The sequence below is a fragment of the Schistocerca nitens genome, chromosome 7 (genome assembly GCF_023898315.1).
Source record: "Schistocerca nitens isolate TAMUIC-IGC-003100 chromosome 7, iqSchNite1.1, whole genome shotgun sequence".
Taxonomy (NCBI): domain Eukaryota; kingdom Metazoa; phylum Arthropoda; class Insecta; order Orthoptera; family Acrididae; genus Schistocerca; species Schistocerca nitens.
Window position 1 is genome coordinate 11713643 of NC_064620.1, and position 18567 is coordinate 11732209.

At 38.6% G+C, this 18567-nt stretch overlaps 1 protein-coding gene across 1 annotated transcript in view; it reads left to right on the top strand.

Moving 5' to 3' along the window:
• Positions 1-18567, top strand: part of LOC126195119 (uncharacterized) — a 67708-nt gene that overhangs the window by 29344 nt on the left and 19797 nt on the right. The window contains exons 3-4 of the mRNA XM_049933608.1: positions 110-310; positions 979-1115. Coding sequence (XP_049789565.1) covers positions 110-310; positions 979-1115 — 338 coding nt within the window. The remainder of the gene's footprint in view (positions 1-109; positions 311-978; positions 1116-18567) is intronic.

Genomic DNA, 18567 nt, shown 5'->3' on the forward strand with positions numbered 1-18567 from the left:
TGTATTTAAAAATAATTGAATTTGCATGTGGTTTTACTATAATTTAAATTTTTAAGTTAAGAATTTTTACTCTAAAATGCTTTACTGTTTTACAATATTTGTGTTACAGCTTTCAAAGGAATGAAACTTAACAATGTAAAAGCCTTCTATGAGGAACAAGAACATTCCAAAAGTAGCTCTGATGTTTGGAATATACCTACTGAAGTATTTCAGTCAGTGCAAAGGTCATTATTATTGGGTGTATCACAGCAGGCAAAAAAGAAGATAGAATTTTTGCAAGGACTTCAGAATACAATGCTCAGTCACATAGGTAAGTGGTGTTTCTTATTGTGCAATTCTCTTCCTTTAAAATTCATTGTGAAATAGTGTACACTTTCAGGATATAAAGGTAATATTTCTAAGAATAATACAGAAAAAAAAAATTCATATTAATAAATGATGAAAGTGACCTGTAGCCTCTATAGAATTCTACATAATCACTTGAATACATAAATACAAAAAATACTATCAAAAAGCCTTTGCAGTTTGAGAATAGTAATGATTATAAATATTAATAAATATAAGGGTAAAATGAACTTCTGTATTCATCTCATGTTTGGCTCATATTTGAGTGAAATACATGTTTTTGACATATAATCACAGAAACAAATTGTATGAAAGCCAAGAGAAATGACTTGAATATGACCAGTGTGATAATTAACCAACAGGTTAAGATTCATGACGGCACCAGAAGACTAATGACTATGACTGGATATATTATGCCATCAGAAAAACACATTAAAGTGTAGAAAACTGATATATTTAACTAAAGCAGTTAAAGTCCAAATATGACTTGTTTCGTTCCTCACAAACATCAACATATTTTTATTCAAATAAGCTCAAATGTCATAACAATCTTACAGCCAGAAAAACTTTTGTGCACAAGATGAAGGCAGTTCATTATACTGTACTGTATTGAGCCATTTTTGTGTGTTACAGAAAACATGCTGGGCCGGCAGTGGAGTGTGAAAAGACAAGCACGCTTTGAGAATGGAATGGCATTTCCTTCTATGGAAGGAACATTAATGTCAATTTCTTTTCTGATATTTGCTGTGTTTCTTGTGAAACTAGTACAGGTTAGGTTCCTCAATGAAATTATGAAGTACAATAACTATTATAAAATTATGAAGAAGGGAGGCACTATTTCATTATAACCAATAAGATGTATTGCACTATTTTGTTTCACTTTATAATGAATGACCTACAACTGTTTATTTAGCACTTGTTTTACTAAATTGCAAACACTGACATCAAGTACAACTCTATTACAATCAGATGAAGTGCTAGCAGTTGCTGGATGAAACTTCCTAGCAGATTAAAACTGTGTGCTGTACTGTTTGACTCAAACCTGGATCTTCACCTTTTGCAGACAAGTTGTATGTTCGAGTTCTGGTCCGGCGTACACTTTTAACCTGCCATGAGGTTTCAAATTAGTGCACACACTGCTGCAAGGTTAAAATTCATTCTGGAGTTCTTAGATGTACAGTGGTTTATATATTAAGAAGACTTACAGTGTTAACAAAAGCTCTTTTGTTAGCTAGACTGTAAAAATTATATTAGATGATAATTTAGTTTGATGTAGGGAACATAATGTTCCAAAAACTTCTACTGAATGTATTTGAAAGCAAGCATGTCTGCCTCTTCCACAGGGTAAAAGAAACAAAATTAGTACATTAGTTTATTTCTGTGAAATTTTAGACATAAATTTTGATTTTAGCTCCACCTGGGACACTGTAGCTTTTTGTATATGTGTGTTTCATTATCTCCAAATAGAGCCATTGTCCACAACCTGAGTAATGTCTTCACTGTTGTTTATGTGCTGTCAGCCATTTAATATCCCAACTATATGGTGAATTGTTACCTTTATTCATTCCATTATCTGTCTTCCACCCAAAACTTCCTAGTATACTTTTAAGATAAATTTTACATATTCTAGAATACCTAAAATAAAGGCAGTTTTACCATTTTACTATTACCAGTTATTATAATAGCTACATCGTTTGCCAGACAGCATCAGTGTTACAAAGTTAAGATTATACAAGAATTATAATACAAGAACCATTTAACGTAAGTATGCATAATAATAATACAGAAGAAATTTAAATAAGTGTAGTGTAACACTTAAAGACATAAACAGTGAGAAATTTTTAACAAGTACATATTCACTTCACTTCATGTGGCAGTTCATTATTTAGGGAGTACAATTTGCTGTTTCACTGTCAAAGAACTCATTTAAACTGTATGGTGGTTTTTAGATAGGTTTTGTGACATCTTTCCCTGAAATTTCACCAAGTCCAAGGACGGCATTTTAGTATTTAGATGATTGAATATTTTAATAGCTACTGTTGGAAAACTGAACTGTGTCATATAATTGACAGCTTGGGATGTCTGTATCTCCCTTACTGAGCATGGTATAACTGTGGATGTCACCCCTGTTGGTGAATGTTTCATAATTTTCTTTCACATACATGAGAAAGGTGGAGACATATCGACTGAAAATTGTCATCCCTCTTAGATGTATTATGGTGGGTTTGCAGTGGTCCAGTTTCCTGCTTGATGTTATGATCCTTATTGCCTTTTTTTGTGTAGTAGTAGTAGAAAAATTTTCTTGCAGCCTGTAGAGTGACCTCATAGTAACAGGCAATAGCTGACAAGGCTTTAAATATGTCTGCTTGTGCCAATCACCTGCCACCCTACCAAAAACCTCTTTCCTCATTACCTTAGCCAGCTTCATCCTGACCCACAACTTCTTCACTTTTGAAGGCCAGACATACCAACAATTAAAGGGAACAGCCATGGGTACCAGGATGGCCCCCTCGTACGCCAACCTGTTCATGGGTCGCTTAGAGGAAGCCTTCTTGGTTACCCAGGCCTGCCAACCCAAAGTTTGGTGCAGATTTATTGATGACATCTTCATGATCTGGACTCACAGTGAAGAAGAACTTCAGAATTTCCTCTCCAACCTCAACTCCTTTGGTTCCATCAGATTCACCTGGTCCTACTCCAAATCCCATGCCACTTTCCTTGACGTTGACCTCCACCTGTCCAATGGCCAGCTTCACACGTCCGTCCACATCAAACCCACCAACAAGCAACAGTACCTGCATTATGAGAGCTGCCAGCCATTCCACATCAAACGGTCCCTTCCCTACAGCCTAGGTCTTCGTGGCAAACGAATCTGCTCCAGTCCGGAATCCCTGAACCATTACACCAACAACCTGACAACAGCTTTCGCATCTCGCAACTACCCTCCCGACCTGGTACAGAAGCAAATAACCAGAGCCACTTCCTCATCCCCTCGAACCAAGAATCCCCCACAGAAGAACCACAAAAGTGCCCCACTTGTGACAGGATACTTTCCGGGACTGGACCAGACTCTGGATGTGGCTCTCCAGCAGGGATACGACTTCCTCAAATCCTGCCCTGAAATGAGATCCATCCTTCATGAAATCCTCCCCACTCCACCAAGAGTGTCTTTCCGCCGTCCACCTAACCTTCGTAACCTGTTAGTTCATCCCTATGAAATCCCCAAACCACCTTCCCTACCCTCTGGCTCCTATCCTTGTAACCGCCCCCGGTGTAAAACCTGTCCCATGCACCCTCCCACCACCACCTAATCCAGTCCTGTAACCCGGAAGGTGTACATGATCAAACGCAGAGCCACATGTCAAAGCACCCACGTGATTTACCAACTGATCTGCCTACACTGTGATGCATTCTATGTGGGAATGACCAGCAACAAACTGTCCATTCGCATGAATGGACACAGGCAGACAGTGTTTGTTGGTAATGAGGATCACCCTGTGGCTAAACATGCCTTGGTGCACGGCCAGCACATCTTGGCAGAGTGTTACACCGTCCGGGTTATCTGGATACTTCCCACCAACACCAACCCATCCGAACTCCGGAGATGGGAACTTGCTCTTCAATTTATCCTCTCTTCCCGTTACCCACCAGGCCTCAATCTCCGCTAATTTCAAGTTGCCGCCACTCATACCTCACCTGTCATTCAACATCATCTTTGCCTCTTCACTTCCGCCTCGACTGACATCTCTGCCCAAACTCTTTGTCTTTAAATATGTCTGCTTGTGTCTGTGTATATGCGGGTGGATATGTGTGTGTGTGCGAGTGTATACCCGTCCTTTTTTCCCCCTAAGGTAAGTCTTTCCGCTCCCGGGATTGGAATGACTCCTTACCCTCCCCCTTAAAACCCAAATCCTTTCGTCTTTCCCTCTCCTTCCCTCTTTCCCGAGGAAGCAACCGTTTGTTGCGAAAGCTAGAATTTTGTGTGTATGTTTGTGTTTGTTTGTGTGTCTATCGACCTGCCAGCCTGCCAGCGCTTTTGTTTGGTAAGTCTCATCACTTTCTTTCTTTTTAGATATATTTTTTCCACGTGGAATGTTTCCCTCTGTTTTATATATATATATATATATATATATATATATATATATATATATATATATATATATATATATAGAAAGATGATGAGACTTACCAAACAAAAGCGCTGGCAGGTCGATAGACACACAAAAAAACACAAACACACACACAAAATTCTAGCTTTCGCAACCAACGGTTGCTTCGTCAGGAAAGAGGGAAGGAGAGGGAAAGATGAAAGGATGTGGGTTTTAAGGGAGAGGGTAAGGAGTCATTCCAATCCCGGGAGCGGAAAGACTTACCTTAGGGGGAAAAAAGGACAGGTATACACTCGCACACACACACATATCCATCCACACATACAGACACAAGCAGACATATCCATCCATCCTTACCCTTTAAATATGTCTGCTTGTGTCTGTATGTGTGGATGGATATGTGTGTGTGTGCGAGTGTATACCTGTCCTTTTTTCCCCCTAAGGTAAGTCTTTCCGCTCCCGGGATTGGAATGACTCCTTACCCTCTCCCTTAAAACCCACATCCTTTCATCTTTCCCTCTCCTTCCCTCTTTCCTGACGAAGCAACCGTTGGTTGCGAAAGCTAGAATTTTGTGTGTGTGTTTGTGTTTTTTTGTGTGTCTATCGACCTGCCAGCGCTTTTGTTTGGTAAGTCTCATCATCTTTCTTTTTAGATATATTTTTTCCACGTGGAATGTTTCCCTCTGTTATATTCATATCATTAATTTGAACCCAACAATGACGTTTGTTATTGTCACTGTTACATTTCGAAGTCTTTTCTGTCGTCTTATTTCCTCCTTCTGTTGGTCTTTAAATATGTCTGCTTGTGTCTGTATGTGTGGATGGATATGTGTGTGTGTGCGAGTGTATACCTGTCCTTTTTTCCCCCTAAGGTAAGTCTTTCCGCTCCCGGGATTGGAATGACTCCTTACCCTCTCCCTTAAAACCCACATCCTTTCATCTTTCCCTCTCCTTCCCTCTTTCCTGACGAAGCAACCGTTGGTTGCGAAAGCTAGAATTTTGTGTGTGTGTTTGTGTTTTTTTGTGTGTCTATCGACCTGCCAGCGCTTTTGTTTGGTAAGTCTCATCATCTTTCTTTTTAGATATATTTTTTCCACGTGGAATGTTTCCCTCTGTTATATATATATATATATATATATATATATATATATATATATATATATATATATATATATATATATATATATATATATATATATATATATATATAAGATGCTGTGACTTACCAAATGGGAAAGGGCTGGTAGATAGACCCAATAAAAACACACACAAACAATTTTTTTGTGTGTTTTTGTAAGTGATTTTTAGTGTGTTTTTTATTGTGTCTATCTACCAGCACTTTCCCCTTTGGTAAGTCACAGCATCTTTGTTTTTTATATATATATATTTCCCACACAGAATTTTTCCCTCTGTTATATTCTGTATATATTGAGTATCGTTTACAGTACATTACTACTTGTCATGCAGCATTACAGTAAACACTGCTAATTGCCATGTGGCTAACATATTTTCAGTCCCTGAATCCACATAATTTGTAGTAAGAGTGTCTAATGAAGTGTGTCTTTAATTTTATTTTGAATTGGTAGAAACTATCATTCTCATATTGTTTTGTTAGATACAGGTTCATCAAATACCTTATCATAAGAATACACAAATTCTTTCTACACCCTGGAAAAGAAGGCAAAATCTACAGGAAGATTATTTTTGTGGTTTTTATTGTGGCTGTGTTTATCAAGATTATTTTTGTTGTTTTTATTGTGGCTGTGTTTATCACAGTTCAATTGAAATTGCTTTTTAATATCAGAAAAAAGATAAAAACTGAAAAAAACTTGAGAAGTAAAATGTAGTGGAAGTGAGTGTAAGAATTTCAAGATCCTTACCAACACACTTGTCTGTAGCTAAAACAATGAGTGGGTCTTTGTGAGAATAAGACTTGAACTGTTAGCTGTGAATCATTGATATGGGTGATCATCTACTATCTGAGCACTGCCTGTGAAATGGTTTGGATGACAAAACCAAATAAGATTCCTGATATGGGTTTTCCCATAAAGTATTACTGAAATATTAATATTCTTATATTAATGGTTTCTTTTTAATGTAAGGATGTAGAGGCATATATCACTAGGGGTAAGATAGATATTGCCTACAGGAAAATGAAAGAGACCTTTGGAGAAAAGAGAACCACTTGTGTGAATATCAAGAGCTCAAATGGGAAACCAGTGCTAAGCAAAGAAGGGAAAGCAGAAAGGTGGAAGGAGTACGTAGAGGGTCTATACAAGGGTGATGTACTTAAGAGAAATATTATGGAGATGGAAGAGGACATAGATGAAGATGAAATGGGAGATATGATACTGTGTGAAGAGTTTGACAGAGCACTGAAAGACCCAAGTCGAAACAAGGCTGTGGGAGTAGACAACATTCCATTAGAACTACTGATAGCCTTATGAGAGCCAGCCATGACAAAATGCTACCATCTGGTGAGCAAGATGTATGAGACAGGCGAAATACCCTCAGACTTCAAGAAGAATATAATAATTCCAATGCCAAAGAAAGCAGGTGCTGACAGATGTGAAAATTATGAAACTATCAGTTTAATAAGTCATAGTTGCAAAATACTAACACGAATTCTTTACAGATGAATGAACAAACTGGTAGAAGCCGACCTTGGGGAAGATCAGTTTTGGTACAGAAGAAATATAGGAACACATGAGGCAATGCTGACCCTACACCTTCACATAGAAGATGGTTAAGGAAAGGCATACCTACTTTTATACCATTTGTAGACTTAGAGAAAGCTTCTGACAATTTTGACTGGAATGCTCTCTTTCAAATTCTGAAGGTGGCAGGGATAAAATACCAGGAACAAAAGGCTATTTACAATTTGTGCAGAAACGAAATGGCCATTGTAGGAGTCGAGGGGCACAGAAGGGATCAGTGATTGAGAAGGGAGTGAGACAGCATTCTAGCCTATCCCTGATGCTGTTCAATGTGTATATTGAGCAAAAATTTGCAGTAGGAATTAAAATCCACAGAGAAGAAATAAAAATGTTGAGGGTTGCCAATGACATTGTAATTCTGTCAGAGACAGCAAAGGACCTGGAAGAGCAGTTGAACGAAATGGACAATGCTATATATGCCATGGAACTTGCGATTTGTGCAGCTGTCATTGTTATTATATAAACAGGCACCTCATCTACTCCTGCTGACATTTTAGGTTTCAAGCTTTTTATTACTTTGAACATATCATGTACATCTGTTGGATCTATCCTCATGCTACAAGCAGCTTTTGGAAATTCAGGTTTTTCTTGGTTAGTAAATTTCAAGCTTAATGAAGTTGTTGCATTTATGAAATAATTGTTTATGTAATTTGGCAAATCTTGTTTTTTAATATTGACATTTTCTGTGTTTTTGAGAATGATATCCTGGTCTTTGCATCCCTTTCCTGTTTCAGTCTTCACAATACCCCATATGGCTTTTGATTTGTTATTGGACTGTTGTCATAAATCATAAAGTTTGCCTTGTCATATACATGAACAACAAGACACCTGGCAGTATTTCAGAATTTTGGCACTGCTTTGCATTTGAAAATGATTGTTGGATTAAGCTTAGTATTATGAGCACAACATGAAAGGACAACAATGTAGTGCATTTTGTCTTGTCCACTTTACAGTTTTAGTGCCTTTCATGGCAGCAGGTCTTTTACTTAGCACATCAAATGTCAGAAGACTTTGATCCATATTTGCTATTTTTCTTAGTTCCAACCTGGTTTTCTTTCAATGTTGAATAATAAAGTGATGGAAAGATAATATTTTCTCTTCATACTCTCATGGCCTGTTTGTGAGATATTTTGATTTTGGTTCCCATGCTAAGTCCATGACACTTCATAAACCTGTAGCACCAACCAACTCCACATTTAAGGTCTGTTAAGTTCCACTGTAATGCTAGCTTACGAGCATGTATTTGAATCATTTTTGTATTAATCCAATGACCTTTCAATGGTGTCCTTGAATCCATTTCAATACACCATCTTCCAGTTTTGGGCATTTTGCATTCAATCCTCTGTTTGCACACTTAGTCTTTCTCAGTTTTTCAGTTCTTCTTTGCTAGTCCACCAGTTGTGAAGGGTTTTTCTGTTGGTGGAGGGCTGAAATGCCACTCAGATGCCCTGTTTCCATTTCCTTCTGCATATGCTTTTGAGTCATCAGTCTTGTGACTGGTTTGATGCACAGCCCACCCTGAATTCCTCTCCTGTGCTAACGTCCCCATCTCAGAGTAGCACTTGCAACCTACATACCCAATTACTTGCTGAATGTATTCCGATACCTGTCTTCCTCTACAGTTTTTTGCCCTTTACTGGTCCCTCTAATACCATGGAAATCATTCCCTGATGTCTTAACAGATTTCCTGTCATCCTGTCCCTTCTCCTTGTCAGTGTTTTCCACACATTCCTTTCCTCTCCGGTTCTGTGCAGAACCTTTTCATTCCTTACATTATCAGTCCACCTAATTTTCAACATTCGTCTGTAGCACCACATCTCAAATGCTTTGATTCTCTTCTGTTTCCATAGTCCATGTTTCACTGCCATACTGCTGTACTCCAAACATACATTTTCAGAAGTTTCTTCCTCAAATTAAGGCCCATGTTTGATACTAGTAGGCTTCTCTTGGTCAGGAATGCCCTTTTTGCCAGCGCTAGTCTGCTTTTGATGATTATTTTGCTGCCTTGGTAGAAGAATTCCTTAACTTCATATCTATTTTGTGAGCATCAGTGCTGATGTTGAGTTTGTCACTGTTCACTTTTCTGCTACTTCTCATTACTTTCGTCTTTCTTTGATTTACTCTCAACCTATATTCTGCACTCATTAGACTGTCAATTCCATTCAATATATCATGCAATTCTTCACATTCATTCAGGATAGCAATGTCATCAGCCAATTGTATCATTGATATCCTTTCACCTCAAATTTTAATTCCACTCTTGAACCTTTCTTTCATTTTCATCACAGCTGCTTCAGTGTACAGATTGAACAGTAGGGTGAAAGACTACATGCCTGTCTAACACCCTTTTTGATCTGAGCACTTTGTTCTTGGTCATCCACTCTTATTATTCCGTTTTGGCTCTTGTACATACTGTATATTACCTGTCTCTCCCTATTGCTTGCTCCTGTTTTTCTCAGAATTTCTAACATCTTGCACCATTTTACATTGCCGAACATCTTTTCCAGTTTGACAAATCCCATGAACATGTCATGATTTTTTTTTAATTTTTAATTTTTTGTTTAGTTTCACTTTCATTATCAACCACAACATCAGAATTGCCTCTCTGGTGCGTTTACCTTCCCTAAAGCCAAACTAATAATCATTTAACACATGCTCGATTTTCTTTTCCATTCTTATTTCATGCTATTCTTGGCAGCAACTTGGATGCATGAGCTGTAAAGCTGATTGTGTGATAATTCTCACACTTGTCAGGCCTTGCAGTCTTTAGAATTGTATGGATGATATTTTTCCGAAAGTCAGATGGTATGTCACCAGACTCATACATTCTACACACCAACATGAATAGTCATTTTGTTGCCACTTCCCCCAATGATTTTAGAAATTCTGATGGAATGTTATCTATCCCTTCTGTCTTATTTTATATTAAGTCCTCAAAAGCTCTCTTAAATTATAATTCTAATACTGGACCCCCAATCTCTTCTAAATCAACTTCTATTAATTCTTCTATCACTTCAGACAAATCTTTCCCTTATAGAGGTTTCCAGTACAGTCTTTCCATCTATCTGTTCTCTCCTCTGCATTTAACGGCAGAATTCCCATTGCATCTTTACTTTTAATTTCACTGAAGGTTGTTTTGATTTTCCTATGAGCTGAGTCAGTCCTTCTGACAATCATTCCTTTTTCAATTTCTTCACATTTTTCATGCACTGATTTCATCTTAGCTTCCCTGCACTTCCTATTTATTTCATTTCTCAATGACTTGCCTTTCTGTATTCCTGAATTTCCCTGAAAATTTTTGAATTTCCGTCTTTCATTGAGCAACTGAAGTATTTCTTTTGTTACCCATGGTATTCTTCCTGACTAATCTCTATAACTTCAGCCAACTCTTCATCACTACTATGTTGTGATCTTAGTATATATCTGCTCCTCAGTACATCTTATAATCCCATATCTGATTCTGGAATCTCTGTCTGACCATGATGTAATATAACTAAAAAATCTTCTTGCACCACCTGACCTTTTCCAAGTGTACCACCTCCTCTTGTGATTCTTGAACAGAGTATTCACTATTACTAGCTGAAATTTATGACAGAACTGAAGTAGTCTTTCTCCTCTCTCATTCCTTGTCCCAAGCCCATATTCTCTTGTAACCTTTTCTTCTACTCCTTCCCCTACAACTGCATTCCAGTCCTCCATGCCTATTACATTTTCATCTCCCTGTACATACTGTATTACCCTTTCAATACCCTCATAAACTTTCTCTATCTCTTCATCTTCAGCTTGTGAGTCACCTCCCCGTTGGCAATCCCCACCTGGAGATCTGAATGGGAGACTGGTCCGGAATCTTTTGCCAATGGAGAGATCATCATGACACTTTTTTCTGTTACAGGGCACATGTCTTGTGGATATACATTATGTGTGTTTAATGCAGTGGTTTCCATTGCCTGCTGCATCTTCATGCTGTTGATCATTGCTGATTTTTCTGCCTTCAGGGGCATTTTCCCACCCCAAGGACCCCAAGTGCCCTGAACCTCAGTCTGCTCTGCCACCCTCTTTGAGAAGGCGGTTGGCAGAATGAAGGTGATTCCTTATGCCAGAAGTCTTCAGCTGCTCATGCTAACTATTAATCAAAATTTTAGTGGTGATGGGTTTTGAACCCAGTACTGAGGATATTCAAAGACACTATCCCTAGACCATGAATGATGCATATGCTATTCCTTTCAATTTATAGCCACCATCACATGAATTTTTTTTCTTTATTATGAAACTAGTCACTAACAAAAATATTGTATTGTTACCAATAACACAAATCACATTTAATTCAAGTTCACTGGCACCATATACTGCAATGACATGTCATGGGCTAGGCAGTTTTTTGTGTTTGTAATGTCAGGACAGGAGGGAGGCAATGTTAGGAAGCTTTTGAATCACTGCAACTCATGTTCATTGCATCAGTGCACTGCTGCCAATTGATTCCAATGTTGCCAATTAGAGGTAAGTTTCCCATGGCATCAAATATATGGCCATTTTTAAGACTGGCAGGGATTTTAAACCAAACACTGGACACAATTACATTAATTTTTGAGTACAGGAGGCAATTTTTGAGGCAATTTTTTGAAGAGAAAAGTGTATCTTATAGCCCATAAAATACAGTAAGTTTTCATGACGCTTGCCACAGTGCTTGTCACTACCACCAGTCTGTGGAAGCCGACACTGAGTGGCACTGCAGAAGCTACTGTGCAATACTCTTGTAGTCTGACCTTGAGCTGTGGCCTTAATTTAATTTCACATCATTTTCATTTCTACAAATATGGAATGCCGCTTATGCAAAACCTTGTTACTGTTTTGTGTTACTTCCATACAGTATGTGGTCAGAATGTAGCAAGAGCTGCAAATATTCTCAGCACAGCCAGCGATGTTCCCCGCACAACATTCCTGACACCATGGTCATGATGGTGCTTACCCCTTTGTTCCCCCTGCTAGGATCTGACATAACTCAAGAAAAGTTTGATAAGCTAGAGCTGTCTAACTATCGAAATCAATTTTACAATACATATGGATAATAAACTGCAGCAATGACAAAACATCACTATTGTCAAATTAAATGGTAAGTCCCCACATCTAGAGTTTGGTATGTTTGTCAATGACAAATAATCATAACTTTTACAGAGATTCAATATACACTACTGGCCATTAAAACTGCTACAACAAGAAGAATGCAGATGATAAACGGGTATTCTTTGGACAACTATATTATACTAGAACTGACATGTGATTACATTTTCATGCAATTTGGGTTCATAGATCCTGAGAAATCAGTACCCAGAACAACCACCTCTGGCCATAATAACGGCCTTGATATGCCTGGGCATTGAGTCAAGCAGAGCTTGGATGGCGTGTACAGGTACAGCTGCCCATGCAGCTTCAACACGATACCACAGTTCATCAAGAGTAGTGACTGGCGTATTGTGACAAGCCAGTTGCTCTGTCACCAGTGACCAGACGTTTTCAATTGGTGAGAGATCTGGAGAATGTGCTGGCCAGGGCAGCAACTGAACATTTTCTGTGTCCAGAAAGGCACTACAGGACCTGCAACATGCAATCGTGCATTACCCTGCTGAAATGTAGGGTTTTGCAGGGATTGAATGAAGGATAGAGCCACGGGTCTTAACACATCTAAAATGTAACGTCCGCTGTTCAAAGTGCCATCAATGCGAACAAGAGGTGACCGAGATGTGTAACCAATGGCACCCCATACCACCACACTAGGTGATATGCCAGTATGGTGAGGACAAATACACGCTTCCAATGTGCGTTCACTGCGATGTCGCCAAAAATGGATTCGACCATCATGATGCTGTAAACAGAACCTGGATTCATCTGAAAAAATGATGTTTTGCCATTCGTGCACCCAGGTTTGCCATTGAGTACACCATGACAGGCACTCCTGTCTGTGATGCAGTGTTAAGGGTAACCGCAGCCGTGGTCTCCGACCTGATAGTCCATGCTGCTGCAAACGTCATCGAACTGTTCGTGCAGATGGTTGTTAGATTGAGACATGGCTCCATGATTCATTACAGCCATGCGGATAAGATGCCTGTCATCTTGACAGCCAGTGATACACCGCCGCTGGGATCCAGCACGGCATTCCATATTACCCTCCTGTACCCACTGATTCCATATTCTGCTAACAGTCATTGGATCTCGACCAATGTAAGCAGCAATGTCACGATATGGTAAACTGCAACTCAATAGGCTACAATCCAACCTTTATCAAAGTCAGAAACATGATGGTACGCATTTCTCCTCCTTACACGAGGCATCACAACAACGTTTCACCAGGCAACGCTGGTCAACTGCTGTTTGTGTATGAGAAATCGGTTGAAAACTTTCCTCATGTCAGCATATTGTAGGTGTCGCCACCAGCGCCAACCTTGTGTGAATGCTCTGAAAAGCTAATCATTTGCATATCACAGCATATTCTTCCTGTCGGTTAAATTTTGCGTCTGTAGCACGTCATCTTCGTGGTGTAGCAGTTTTAATGGCCAGTAGTGTATTTAAATATGGGCTGAGAAAATCCCTTAAACTTTTTGTGTTTATTCCACTGATCAACTTGCAGGAATTGAGAGACTCTAGCATTATGGCTAGCATTGGCTATTTTCATACAAATGGCATTCACAACAATACTGATAGCATATTTTTTTATGCTTGTCTCTATTGTCAGCATGTTGGTGTTTTACATGTGGTGTATTTGCAGTGCTTGCTGTGACATAAGGACATTTGCTGATGAGCTCCAACCACTGCACACTACTCAAGGAACACCTCAGGCAAATATTAAAATATTCACTCACTGACTCTTACTCTCCTGGCCCCATAGACCACAGTCAGTTTTTGGCCTCAAAGGGATCTGCCCTTGGCATCTTCTTCCCTTGCTCTGGTCTCCCCATCTCATTTTTGGTGCACCTAAAGGTCTTCCCCAGTTCGGTTTCATCTCCAGTGCTTCTCTCAATCTTCATCCCTCCTCTCTCCTAGAGACATGCCCAAGCCATCTCAGCCTCCTTGTCTTAGCTTCCACAACAGTATCTAGTTCCTTCTTCACCATTATCCGTCCTCATAAATTGGTGCATTATCTATCACAGGATTTTACTTTCAAAATCCTGTATCTTTCACTCTATTTACTTAACACTTATCTTTCTTCTACATTTCTGTCCCATACAGTGCTACTAGTTTTATTATAGTGTCCTATCTCTTTATTGTGATCCTCATGATAAAATGTTGGATGACTGTAGTTTGTTGAATGAATACAATGCTCTGGAGGCAGCTCTTATCCTCGTTTATCATAATTTGTCTTATTTTCTCCAACCCTCAGGTATTTAAACTCTTCAGCTTCTTTAAACATGTGGTCATCAATCTGCATGGTTTCCCCCCTTTCGTCTTGTAATTTTTTTCTAGTTCCATAAATTTTATTTTCTCATCATTCACCTCTAATCCAACTTCCTTTGCTTCTTGAACATCGTCTTACCAGTATATTCATTTTTATTTCTATGCTAATTACCTCCTACCCTCCACTTGTTGTATCCAGTGCTTTCCTATATTATTGCAGTGAACCAGAATGGTGGTCTTCCATCTCCTTGCCCGACTCCTATTTTTACATCACAAGCCTTGGAATATTCTCCATACGTTTTCTCTATCCATTCTGAGACTTCCAGTGTAATTTTTACAAGATTTGTAATCTTCTTTGGTATCCCAAACTTCTGCATTTTCTCCTACAACATTTCTCTGTTTATGCTATCATAGGATTTCTTAAAATCAACAAACAATACTGCCATTTTTTGTTGCATTCCCAATATTTTGATAAGGCTTCTTTCAGTACAAATATATCATTGGTGGTGTAGTGATTCTTCATAAATCATCTTACTTCTAATCTGTTATCTCTTTTAAATATAGTTCCAATCTTTCCTTGAGAATCTTTGAGAACTCTTTGCAGGTTGTGGTAATTAATGAGATGCCTGTACAATTTCTGCATTCTTGTTTATTGCCATTTTTTACAGATTGGTATATGATAACTTCTTTCCACTCAGATCACATTCTTTCTTCATTACAATCATTGGTGATGCGTTTGTGTACTCATTTAGTAATTGTATGTCCTTCCTTCTTAAGTAGTTCAAATGTTTCCCACATCTCTCCCTGGAGCTTCATTGTTTTCTAGTTTTCTGATTGTGTCTGTTGTCTCTTTCAGTGTCAGTGGTGCAATTACAGGAACTATGTTCCAATATTTATGTTATTCCTCCATCTTCAACATTTAAAAGCTCTTCAAAATATTATGTCCAAATTTTCATACCTTTTGTTCCTTCCAAAACTGTACTGCCACTTTTATCTTTAAGTGGAGGTTCTGGTTGAAAGGCACAAAAAATGGGTGAAATTTAGATTTTTTTTGATACAAGGATTGTTTTTATTAAATTGGGGTTTTCACTACTTTACTATACATGCATTCATGTATAAAAAACATTTTTTTTCATTTCATAACAAATTGAAAATGGTGGCTGTAGCCCCTGCTGAAGTATGTGCTTTGAGGCATGTCCTGTTTTATGTGAAGTATTGCACAGACTTGTGGCTATTTCTGAAACACATAAAAATAGAAAAGTCTTAAACTACAATGAATTTGGAGGGACACCACAATCAGCTTTTGGAAAACAGTTCAGAAGAAAGACAGCTATTTGAAGACCATGTCAATTTCTTGGCATGTTTCTTTAAAAAACCTTTAGAGCACTTCACGTGATAAAAAATGTGTTTTTCTTTAAAGTATGGAATCTTAATGAAAAAAACATTGTTTCAAAACTTACAGTTAATCTGCAATCCTAGGGCCATAGAGGCATCATTCCTCTTCCTCAAACATGCTCTGGTTCTGAACTTGGTGCTGTATTTTTTCACTCCAAGCTCTTTTAGCAAACAGACAGTCTTAGCTCTGTGGCACCCATGCACGTCCTGTCAGATAACTCCATGAAGTTTTTACTGCTTGTCCTCACAATGTTTCACAGCACACTCACAGTCTTCAGAATAGATGAATAACCTTCGCAGAATAAACATACAGCTATATATGCTGCTATTTCAACAGCTGTTGACTCACATTGAAGATATTTTGGTACCAGTTTCCAAATGCATGTGCTGAAGCTCTCATTGTCATTTTGCGCATTAGTGCTTGTGCATCTTTTAAGCAAATCATCATTGGACAAAATTTTTTATACTGGTTGAATCTATTCTAGAAGTAAATCATTGAGTGCCTACAACTGCCCATGTTTCAGTTGGCACATGGTCACATTCAACATACTGTAACTTGTAAAGTACTTCCACAACAACAACAACAAAAAACCTTTTGCAGGTGTAATCTATATACTTCAGGGATGAAAATTATGTAAAAAAGTAAATTTTTTTCATAAGTCTTGACAAGAACCTCCCCTTAATGCCATACATCTGTTGTATGTATCCTTTTCTGAAGAACCTAACTGACCTGTAAAAATGTCTAGCATTCCCTGAAGTTTTATACTTTTCTTCTCTTTTCACTAGACTTTCGACATGCTCTCGTTTCCTTTCCTCCAGAAAGATTTTTGGTTTCCCTGTTAGCACTATCCTAAGCTTCTTTTCTCTTTTTGCAATTGTCATACAGGTGTTTATTCTTTCCTACAAAATAAATAGTTGAGTTGACACAGAATATCACATATGTAAAGATGATGCATTTCTGTGAGATTTAAACACAACACTCACTACAGACATGCTTGCTCATTTATAGATGATGAGATACAGAACTCTATGCACCTTTAATGCTTGTAAGAAGAATCCCAAATTTAATTCAGAAAAATTATGTACCCTCACACCTGCTACGGTTGAGTTTGGACCCTTGATCAGTGCATGTGTGTCATTAGCAAGCAAATGGTTACTGAACCACCTTTTGAAGTCACTGGAAGAGCATTCAAGCAGGTTAGAAATGACACAGCCTAGTACCATTCCTTGTGGCACTCCATATCATGTTTTCCTATTTTGAGAGTAGTTTCATGGTTGTGACACATCCATATGTGAATTACCCTCACCCCCATGTGATTTTTAAAGCCTTTGTGTTAACATATTCCACGTAACTCTTCATGCACAACTACAGTACCACTCACGGACTGATATGATTGACAAACTAATGTGAGGAACATTAACAGCAATATGCCTGATGTCATTCTCAATTGTACAATTAAGATTCTTGACCTAACTGTTAGTTGTATCACCTATTAATATTACATATTCTTTGTTTCCATGAGCTTTCATTAAATAGCCTTAATCACTGGTATATCAACAAAAATAATAAATTTTTGAAAACATAAGCAATACCTTTTGCAAATATAAGTAACTGGATGGATAAAAAATTTACTCACCTAGTGGTGGCAGCAGAACACACATATATAAGCTACTACAATCTGCTAGCTTTTGGAGCCAGTCAATCCTCCTCCTTGTAGAAGGGTTGAACCCCTGAGATGAAGTTCTGAGTGAATTTTTCAAACTCTACCCCTTTTCCTAACCCTCACTACTCTTTTTCCATCACCTCCCTTCCTCCCCCTTCAACCCTTCTGCCAGAAGAAGGAGCCACGGGCTCTGAAAGCTAGCAAACTGTAATACCTGCTGCCACTTAAATACAGTAGAGCGTCAATTATCCAAACGTCGGTCGACCGAACAACCGTTTAACCGAACTGTGTACTCGCTCGCCTCGCACCTGTTACTCTCCCGCCCTACCGTCCATCATCGCCCTCACTCCCAAACCAAGTTTCCCACAGTAGTCGCCGCACTGGGCCACCGCTGGCAGAACATTGCTTCTAATGGGGCCTTCACAAGGCGCTGCTGACCGGCTGAGCCGCCAGTCGCTGTGTTTCAACAATCAGCACACTTCTGTCGGCTTGGCACTGGCAGTAGACGTAGCAGCAGTATCAAAGCTGATCACAGCAACGGCTGCGCCAGCTTAGAGTTGAGGCGTGCCACTCCGCGCAGTATACTGTATACTGTGTGTATTGTTCATGCAAAATGCGTATGTAATAAGTATATATTTTTGTTTAATAAACAGTGCCACATACTACATATTCCTACTGAAGTTGCCTTTGTATGTTACTTTGTAATACTAAAAGAGATGCCTGTTTTTATGAATAAATTTACTGTACGGTACTTATTTTTAGCAAATAAACATGTACAGTTCGATTATCTGAACAAACCAGTTTTCCGAACACCCATGTCCCCCCAACTACTTCGGATAGTAGACGCTCTACTGTATTAGGTGAGATCACTGAAGCCTGCACTAGGGTTAAAAACACTAGTTATCAAGAAATCAATTCCCAAGAAATTCTGTACTAGTTGCCCCTCCCCCC